At 54.5% G+C, this 9,581-nt stretch overlaps 4 protein-coding genes across 8 annotated transcripts; all 4 read right to left on the bottom strand.

Moving 5' to 3' along the window:
• Window positions 1–84: 84 nt before the first annotated feature.
• KVP17_003512 (uncharacterized protein) lies at window positions 85–2,071 on the bottom strand (the record flags this gene model as incomplete). 2 transcript variants are annotated; one of them, XM_068520887.1, is made up of 2 exons in its annotated part: window positions 325–349; window positions 501–2,071. In XM_068520887.1, 2 exons carry the CDS (start codon window positions 2,069–2,071, stop codon window positions 325–327), a joined length of 1,596 nt encoding a protein of 531 aa, XP_068371116.1. The 2 variants fall into 2 exon arrangements, with proteins under 2 accessions (XP_068371115.1, XP_068371116.1); XM_068520886.1 differs by having other exon boundaries at window positions 85–2,071.
• Window positions 2,072–2,122: 51 nt separating this feature from the next.
• Window positions 2,123–4,513, bottom strand: KVP17_003513 (uncharacterized protein; the record flags this gene model as incomplete). The annotated part of the gene is made up of 1 exon (XM_068520888.1): window positions 2,123–4,513. The coding sequence occupies one exon, from the start codon at window positions 4,511–4,513 to the stop codon at window positions 2,123–2,125; it is 2,391 nt and encodes a 796-aa protein (XP_068371117.1).
• A 73-nt stretch (window positions 4,514–4,586) lies between these two features.
• Window positions 4,587–6,887, bottom strand: KVP17_003511 (uncharacterized protein; the record flags this gene model as incomplete). 2 transcript variants are annotated; one of them, XM_068520885.1, is made up of 1 exon in its annotated part: window positions 4,587–6,887. In XM_068520885.1, one exon carries the CDS (start codon window positions 6,885–6,887, stop codon window positions 4,587–4,589), a length of 2,301 nt encoding a protein of 766 aa, XP_068371114.1. The 2 variants fall into 2 exon arrangements, with proteins under 2 accessions (XP_068371114.1, XP_068371113.1); XM_068520884.1 differs by having other exon boundaries at window positions 4,587–6,761.
• Window positions 6,888–6,916: 29 nt separating this feature from the next.
• Window positions 6,917–9,267, bottom strand: KVP17_003510 (uncharacterized protein; the record flags this gene model as incomplete). 3 transcript variants are annotated; one of them, XM_068520883.1, is made up of 4 exons in its annotated part: window positions 6,917–7,600; window positions 7,629–8,258; window positions 8,287–8,759; window positions 8,787–9,267. In XM_068520883.1, the coding sequence occupies 4 exons, from the start codon at window positions 9,265–9,267 to the stop codon at window positions 6,917–6,919; spliced, it is 2,268 nt and encodes a 755-aa protein (XP_068371112.1). The 3 variants fall into 3 exon arrangements, with proteins under 3 accessions (XP_068371112.1, XP_068371111.1, XP_068371110.1); XM_068520881.1 differs by having other exon boundaries at window positions 7,590–8,258; XM_068520882.1 differs by lacking the exons at window positions 7,629–8,258; window positions 8,287–8,759; window positions 8,787–9,267 and having other exon boundaries at window positions 6,917–7,552.
• Between the last annotated feature and the right edge of the window lie 314 nt (window positions 9,268–9,581).

Raw genomic sequence — 9,581 nt, forward strand, 5'->3', positions numbered from 1 at the left:
CGAGCCAGGTCCTACGAGGGTTCCTTTGTTGATTCTTCGTGGTGCCGCGTTTCCCAGCATTGGAGAACCTCGCATTTCGCTGACTTCTGGCACCTGTCTTCTTGCTGGGGATAGGGTCCGCCTGGGGCTCCTGTTTGACCTGCTCAGCCGTCTTCGTTCTTGGGTCCTGCTTGGCCTGTTGCCATTGCCTTTTTCTAAGGGCCTCTCGCAATTTGGCGGCCCTGTCGCCATATTCGGAGGACGTAAAGTCATTCGGTGTCAAGTTATACCCATTCATATCCTCAGACGAGATATCTGGGTAACACAAACAGGACAACCAGGCGCTCAACGGCCGCTGTATGTTGCCCCACTCCGGCTGAGTTGCCTGCGCGAAAAGCGGTATCAGGTCCAGCGCCACACTCTTCAGTCGTGCAGGCAAGAGCGAGGCTGAGCAGAAGCATAGGGCACCGGCCTGCAGCAAAGGCCTCACTCCATGGCAGGACTCGTTAGACGGCATCCACTGATCAATGGCGACAACCTCCGTACCTTTGATACCACACACTGCGCTAAGCGCAAGCAGATGTCTGACAAGCGACTGGGTCATTGGGTCTCGGCAGAAGCTTTTCATGTCTTCGTTGTTGGGCCTCGATATCGTCTTACGAAGATATTCAAGTCTTCGCATTTGCCCTACAGCGAAGCATGGCCTCCCTTCGAATGCTTTGTCGGCCGCTGAAAGCAGCGAGAAGGGGACATGGTCCCGAGATACGATGGCAGTCCCGTCGCATGGGGTCGTCTCGTGTTTTGCCACGCGGAGCAAGTTCTGAGCTATGCACTCCACAGGTTTCGATGGAAACTCGACATCCAGGAAACCGATATGATGAGGGAAGCTCCAACGTCTAAGCTCGGAATTAAGCGCATACCCCCAGAAACCGGCCTGAGATTTGACTTGGTTCCAGGTGCGGCCGGCAAGTGTGACGGGATTGAGAAGGAGGGGGTACAGCCCGCCACCATCCATCCGACTCAGCGTCGTACTGGCGATTGCGAACGAGGGTGCCGTCGATATGCCGAGTGACCGGCAGTAAATCGTCCATCCTGTCTCAGTGGCTGGGTGTCCCTGCAGTTGCTGGTCCAGTTCACGTAGTTGAGTGGTGTGTTTGGTGGGATAAAGGCACTGGCACCGGATAGCACTCAGTCCGTTGCTTACGAAATTGTGTAGCATTCGGAACTGTACCCACCCGTCATCTTCGCTGACCCACCCTAAGAAGTACATCAGCAATGAGATTGTGACGCGACGCCTCGTCAGGTAAACCTCATCAGGCTCTTTGCCACGGCTAACAGACTCGAGCAGCTGAAGAAGGAACATCGTGTCCACGCATACTGTGGATATCGCCGTTAGCCCCTGGTACTGAGCCTCCTTCATGTAGTCCACTGTGAACCATCGGGCCTGTTCCAGCCAGGGGACGCTTCTAATGGAAGTCATCTCTCGCATGTATTGCAAGCGATCGTTGTGTCCTAAACACGAGAGAAGCACACTGGGGTTGGATGCTGGCTCCAGGAGCCCATCATCGTACATCTGTAGCCAGTGCCATGCTGACATCTTCTCGAGCATTGCGATGTTGCAGACTTTAAACAAGCTGAAGTTTGCCGAGACTCCTTTATCAGTGAATGTGATTCGGCCAGTCTTGGGGTTCAGGTCGAACAGAGGACCAAGTCCACAGACCTTAACGAACATAAGGCTCATGTCAGGCCCAGTAAGTTGAGTGTTTCCGTCGATGGAGGCCAGATCTTCGTCCAGCGGGAGATTCGACGTGGCCGAGGAGGAGTTGTAGATCCGCGACCAGAACTCTCGCAAGTACGTGCGCCTCTCTGTATGATCATCAGCAACAAACCTTGAGAAGCTGGAGATCGGTGGCGCCAGGAACGAGTTTGAATTTGACCCGGAGGATGGAAGCAAAACAGATTCACATTGGGGGGCTCGCCGCGACTCAATAGCTCCCATACCGTCGGTAGCTACCAGGTCGTGCGTCGAAAGGGAGGCTAACATAGCAGAGCCTGCAGTAGGGGTGTGCTGTCGAAGGCCTATGATGCGCATGAAAATTTGGTTATTGTTCATTATGGGATTCGGGCATGTATGAAATAAAACCTAAGTCACGCTGAACACCAGAAGCCCGCCGATCGGAGTTTCCGGAATGATGTGGGCGGATGCCAGGCCGTGTGCCATAGGTACGCCCGTTGCACGCCACCGTTCAGCCGCCACAACTGCCAGCATGGAGCCGACTGAGCGCTTAGAATCGTCAGAGGAGCTAGAGTCGTCAGAGGAGATAGAGTCGTCAGAGGCGTTAGAGTCGTCAGAGGCGTTAGAGTCGTCAGAGGACCCAGAGCCGCCAGAGGCCAGCGACGGGACCACTCTCTGCTCCTTGCGTCCTTCCTTCTTGCGTGTCCAGCTCCTTTTCGAGTGGCTGCCGGTTCGTGCAGTTGTTGGTTTTCCTTTTATGACCATCTTGTCAGTATGGGGGGTGTCAGGAATTCCAACGAGCTGCTTTTGCATCAATCTCTCCCGCATCCTCGCTGCTCGAATCGTGTATCCTTCATCACGCGGTTTGGAACTGCTCACCTTGTCTTTCTTCGTTGCCTTGACTGCAGGGCGGACGGTGTATCCCCACTGCTCACAGTCGGGCAGCGGGATTTCCCAATGGAGGGCATCCCACCAAGCAGCCAGACAGTCTTTCACATCCGCCCAACTGGGCTTCGTCGAGCCGACAAACCATGATAAGAGACTGAAAGTCATGTTGCGTTTTTTGTTGGACTGCAGCGAATGCTGGCAGAAGCAGATGGCGCCAGCGTTCAGGAGAGGGGCCACACCACGACTATCGGTCATGGACCTGGAAATCGGCAGTGGTTCACCCTCCGGAGTTTTAGCCATCGTGTTCATCAGGGTGACGGCCAGGTGCTGTCTAGCGACGCGTCTAGTTATGGGATCTGTCGAAAAGTTCTCGGATCGGTTCCACGGTCCATGTTGCCGAGTGATAAGCTGTCGAACCGACGACAATCTCCGGAGATGCCGAGTTGAGGCGCACGTACCTGCCACGTCCGTCGGCAGTAGTAGTGAAAATTTGGCAGGCGAGCGCAGCCTACCTTTCTGTATGAAAGGTGCGTCTCCGATGGCGCAATGGCGAGTCAGCTGCTGCAGTGAGTTAGGCATAGACCGCCAGTCACTGAGGATCGACCAGTAATGAGGCAGATACGGTGGTCGAGGGTGATAACGATGTTGCTGGAAGCTGGGATGCATGCAATACCCTCGAAATGAACAGTGGTGAGCTACCTCAGACCACGTCCTACTCATTAATGCTATTGGATTGAGGAACAACGGCAACAGCCCCCCAAAGTCATCGCGGTCTAGACAGGAGAGAACGGTGTGCATGTCAGGTGGCAGCTGAACTCCAAGGTTTAAACAGAATACTTTCCAGCCGCAAGCCACAGCAGGGTCGTTATCCAGGTTGACGCGCGAGATCTGCTCTTGGTGGGAGGAGCGGCCCAGCGCAAGACACCGTATAGCCTGGAGGGCGTGGCAGACGAAATTTCCAAACATGTCGTTGGCACCGCCGACGGTGGCAGTTTGGTGGCCGAGATAGTACAGGACCAACATGATCACTGTGTGGCGAGCCTGAAAGAACTGGTTGGCCGGCATCAAGTCTCCGCGGCTTTCCAGAAGCTGCAGGGCCATGGCAGCATCCGTCCGTACGAGGAGTTGGAAACGTGCGCTGGCCTGCGCGTCGCCTAGGCAGTCCACCTCAAACCATCGAGCCTGTTCCAGCCATGGGACGCTTCTAGTGGAAGTCATCTCTCTCAGGTACTGCACGCGATCGTTGAGTGCTAAACACGAGAGCAGCACACTTGGGTTGAGGTCGGATGTCGGCTCAAGAAACCCATCATCGTGCATCTGTAGCCAGTGCCATGCAGACAGCTTCTCGAGCACGGCTATGTCGCAGATTTCAAACAAGCTGAAGTCCAGGGGAAGGTGTCCTGGGTTAACGACGACTCGGCCAGTCTTGGGGTCCAAGTCGAACAGAGGACCAAGTCCACAGATGCACACGAACGCAAAGCTCTTCTCTGCTCCGGTGAGGTCGCAGTCCGCCGGGATGGCTTCCAGCACCTCCTTCGGTGGCAGAACAGAGGAGTTACGAGACGTGCCAACGTTCTTTCGACTGTATACCTCCGACCAGAATTCACGCAGGTACCGTCGCCTCTCCTGCAGGTAGTCCGCTGGGAATCCTACGGCCTCGTCTGGTGAGGCCAGCAATGAGACCCGTTTCCACATACCCCATGTCGCGCCAGGGGTAGTAGGTGCCCCATTGGAGGCTTTAGACTCTTCCAACTTGAAGGTGGCTTTCGTTGAATGCATTGAGATGTTCGCGCGATTCCGACTTTCGCCCGAGTCCGGTTCAGGTGGCGAGACGGCCAAGTCTTGGGTAGCGAGAAGAGAGGCAATAATCACGCGAGTTGGAAGCCGGATTCTCTGACATACGAGTCGCATGAGTTATTCCCAAATTTGAATCTGCAGTTTTGGCGCTCCAGCAGGCTTCCACTCGTTCAGATTAGCAACATGTTCACGACACCGCATACACCTCACCAATGGCCAACGATTTGGCCTCACAAACGGAAAGCGAGCCCGTCAGATGCTCCACACAGCTACTCCTTCCACAGCGAAGCAGTACCTGCGGGTATGGCCAACGATGTGGCGGAGGTTCGGTTATGTCAACCTGCTGAGACTCTTGACGGTTCACCTCGCGGTGTCTAGGTCGATGTCGGCGCTTCCCATTCCTTGGTTTCTGTGGGGGGGTTTCGGAAGAAGACCGGCCTTCCGAAGGCTCTTCTGGCACATGCCAGAGAGGGCGGTTGGGAGCGAGACCGGCTTGGCGTCTTTGCAGCTTAATCTGCAGGCGCCCATGGCACTTCGAGAATGGAGACAAAGTGAAGCAAGAATATGCTGCGGCGTTCTTTGGTACGATTTCCCAGTCATCTGAAGGATGTTGATCATATCCCTCGGCTTCAATTTCGTCTAGTGCAAGTTCAACAGGATGTAACATCCTCCACCACTCTGTCAGCCTCCGTTCAATCTCTCCCCACGCAGGCCATTTATGTGAATCAAAGTGACGTATCAACGCAAATGCTGCGTTTGTAGTCTTCGACGGCAACAACGAGTGCTGGCAGAAGCACAGAGCATTCGTCCTCAAGAAGAAGGCTGCGCCGATAGCCTCGACACTGGTTGCCTCGACAGTTGCGTCGACAGTTGCCTCGACATCAGTTGCTTCGACGTTTTTGACATGCTGGGTGCCCTTGTTGCTAAGACCGAGCAGCAGAGCCGCAATGACCTGCTGCCGCAGTCTGGATGTATCGGCCTCCGGCAGACTCAAGTCGCCCAACATCAGGTTGAAGCACCCTGGAACACGGGTGACAAATTGTCGCACGGCCTCCAGCTTCCTCAGCTGGCGCACAACCGCGCAGTGGTTGCTGGCGGAAGCGAGGTCTGATGGCAAGAGTCGAAAAAAACGCATCCCGTCTGACTTTCGGCGGCAGTTCGGATGGGAGTCGGAGCCCTGGTCGGAGGTTCTCATGAGGGAAAGCATGTCAGTGAGGCAAGTTGGGCGTTTGCAGTCTCGGACACGCACTCCAAGTAAATTCGACCGATCAGTGAAGGTGGAGCTCGCATAACACGTGTAATGCCTTATGCCTGGGTGCCTTTTTGCTTCATCCCAAGACCGGTGACAAAGGGCGTGCGGGTTCAGAAATAGGGGATAGAACATCCCTCCGTCTGGCTGCTGCAGCCCATCCAACAGCGAAGGCGCACGTAACATCGTGGTGTCCACGCCCAGGTTCCGGCCATACACAGACCATCCTCGCGACACCGTCTGGAGCGACGCACACACGGCGGACAGGAGTCTGGAATGGTCCTCGCGGTGACGAGTTCTGTCCAGAAGGCCGCATCGAATCGTGCTGAAAGCCTGCGAGATTCCATGTGCTGCCATACGGTAGTCGACCTCCTTAATCGGCTCCAAGCCAAGGAAGTGCAGGAAAAGCACGATGATGACGTAGCGTTTGTCAATGTACCTGATCCCCTCTTTGGACCTCTCCTCTTTGGACATCAGCTCCTCCAGCAGTTGGAGAAGAAAGCTCATATCTGACGTGATAGATTGCACAATTTCCATCTTGCTCTGAATGGCGGCCTCTCCCATACAGTCCACCGCCAACCATCGGGCCTGTTCCAGCCAGAGGACGCTTCTGGTAGAAGTCATCTCTCGCAGGTATTGCAACCTATCGTTGAGTCCTAAACACGATAGAATAACACTGGGGTTGGATGTTGGCTCCAGGAGTCCATCATCATACATCTGTAGCCAGTGCCACGCAGACAGCTTCTCGAGCATTGTGATGTTGCAGACTTTAAACAAGCTGAAGTCTGCGGAGACTCCTTTATTAGTGAATGTGACTCGGCCAGTCTTGGGGTTCAGGTCGAACAGAGGACCAAGTCCACAAACGCACGTGAAAAAATAGCTCTTCTCCGCTCCGGTGAAGTGACAGTCTACAGGGATGGCTTCCAGCAACTCCTTCGGCGGCAGAATAGGGCCCCAGCGAGACTCCTGACTCCGATAAACAGCCGACCAGAACAGCCGAATCCGTCTCCGTCTCTCATTCAAGTCCGCCTTGAGGAAGGCGTTCTCTGTCGAGGCCTCTGATAGCAGATAGGGGCACTCTGGTTGCTGGAGCAGCAGAGGGGCTGTGGACATGTGTTCCTTGGTGCTGGCGACGGGGCCCGATCCAGACGGCGGGACCAGTGAACTCGATTTACTTGCAAACGACAGGAGTGACGCTGTACGGCAGCAATTCTTATATGTCACTGGAGATACCCGCATCGGAAATTATGAAATTATTCCACCACGAATCACTCTGCCTCACGCTTGGTCCGAAGAATCAGGCTGTAGATCACGATGCCCATCACGCGGAACCCCACAAACATGGCGATAAGCACGCCAATCGCCAGGCCAAACTGGTCCGTCCGGATTCCCAAGGTGTCAAGGAAGGCGTGTCCTGGAATGGATCCCGTTGGAGTCTCCACATAATTGCCATCGAAGACGATTGTGGTATACGCAATCATGCCCCACTTGAAGACAGACACGTACTGCACCCAGCTCATCCAAGCGGGCATTGTACTCAAGTCGCGCATGAAACCGGAAAAGTACATTGCAGGGACGATTAGAATGACCGTCAGCGCCATGGCCAGCTCCATGGTCGGCGCTACGGCCGAGGACATGTAGCCGATAGAAAGAGCGGCGTTGGCCGCGAGGGTTAGCGCTAGAGAGCTGCATATCATCGAGAGGACGTCGTCCGGGTAATCGATCCTGACGGTGTAGAACACGATGACATTAAAGAGAATTGGAATCAGTAGTTGAGTTGACCAGTCAGCCATAATCTTAGCCAGCATGAAGTAGCCGCCTCGTACTACACCTTCCTCGTGCTCTCGCAGCACAACAGGTTGATCCTTGGCGAAAGCAGACGAGAGCCCCATGGCGTTGGACATACACTGTTGTATGAGAAGCATCTGTGTCACGCCGACCCTAGTGTAGGACTGTGTAAGGAGGACCCCGGCAACATACATCAACCAGGTTGAACGTCAGCTGGAAAATGAACATGGAGATCAGCACTGCCGCGATGATGGCTTGGATGAGCTTCGTCAGCATGACTCCTGGGTTGCGTTGCACGTCTTTGTAGCATCGACTGGTCATTATTCCAAGCTGACGCCACCACGATGCTACTCGAACATTCCCAGTGACAGTTTCGGGCTTGATAGTGATCTCCTCGGAAGCCACGAACTCAATGGGCTTGCTTCCACGGCGCCCGAAGGCGTCGTCTTCCAAATCCAACCATCGGTCTTCCAGTAGACGCATCGACTTCTTCCCAGCTCCCATGAGTTGTGCGGTGGTGAAGTAGATTTGGCGCATCTCGTCGAAAAAAACGTCTCGGTCACCAGCGAACCAGGATTCCAGAAAGGCCTCTCCTTCACGTCTCCACGTTTCTGCCCAACCCTCGAGCTGGTCTACCTTCACCTGTCTGTCAACATGGTCGGAGATACCCGTCACGCGGATGATGAAGTCCGCGGGATTGGCCGTGCTGGGACAGACCAGCCCGAACTTATCTTTAAACCATTTCACTACACCCATCGTATCTCCAGCGTACAATACGTTCCCGTCGGCCATCAGAATTAAATCGTCGAACTTTTGGAAAAGCTGCGTTGAGGCAGCCCGACACTCTCACGGTGGAAGACGGCTGATGAATGGTGCACGCGACGCAATGGCCTCGAAGCGTGAGATCCTTCAGCTTCTTGATGACCACCTCAGCCATCGACGAGTCCAAGCCTGTGGTAGGTTCGTCCGCGAAAAGCAGTGGCGGGCTGCTGATCATCTCGGTGGCGACAGAAAGACGCTTGCGCTCGCCGCCAGAGAGGCCAGCCTTACCCTCCACAGCATGGCCGATGCGTGTATCTGCGACCTTGGACAGGTTGAAGTTGTCTAGAACTTCTCTCGCTCTTGTGTGTTGATCGGCCTTAGTTTGCCTCGGAAGTCGAAGCTTTGATTGCGCCTCAAGGTGCTCTGAGGATGTAATGAATGGATAGAAAATATCCTCTTGTTGTACAAAGCGTGAGCAGGAAAGGGCCTGACTTCTTGAAACGCGCACCTGGTTATAGTACACATCCCCGTCGACACGGGAACGCAGCTTGCGCGACAGGACTGCTTATGAGGGGCCATGGCACTCACCGTTAAGGAGCGTACTCTTCCCCGCTCCTGATGCGCCCATAATCGCTGTCAATCTGAAGGGCATCAACACCCCCGACACATTCTTCACGATAAGTTTTTCTTCCACTTGCTTCGCCCACGGAGGGCCCGTAGTTGTGACCGCTGTCACAGATATGCCATCAAATCGGACTGAAACTGGCCCCTCCAACATGTAAACGGGGTCCTCGTCAACGGTCTCCAGCCTCTGTCGCTTATCTCCGACGCTGAGTAGGCGCTGACGCAACTCTTCGGAGCAGGCGACAACGGCATCATCGTCGCACTCAAACTGACGGTCACTGGCTCGAGAGAGACTCCGCTTAAGTTCTAGGGTGGGAGAAGGGGGAGGTTCGCTATCAGTGGTCCTAGGCACCAACCGTTGCTTTAACCGCAATGGGTTAGCAATTCGGACGGCAGAGTTCTCTTCGAACTGCTTCAGTTGAGATACTCCGGCAAAGACACTCATTTTGAGTTTTATTAATCTCAGCTTGTTAGGGATTCACAGTTTAGCCAGAAATAACGCGCAAAAGAGCAGTTGCTTATACAACACAGGCCATTTTAGAATCACTACTAATCCGACTTAATGCACTCGCACTCGACACCAGTTGAGACACTAGTTACCAATGACAGCAACGCCTCCAGCAGCTTCGATCTTGTCAACGGCCTTCTTAGAGAACCACCGCGCTCGAATAGCCACCTTCTGGACAGGAGGGAGTCCCTTACCCAGCACCTTGAAGATGCCGTGCTTATTGCAGTCAATCATAGGTAACTTGCTGGGAT

This window comes from the organism of the source record quoted next, assembly GCF_019968985.1.
Source record: "MAG: Porospora cf. gigantea B chromosome Unknown PgB_NODE_905_length_9609_cov_114.305, whole genome shotgun sequence".
Classification (NCBI taxonomy): Eukaryota; Apicomplexa; class Conoidasida; order Eugregarinorida; family Porosporidae; genus Porospora; species Porospora cf. gigantea B.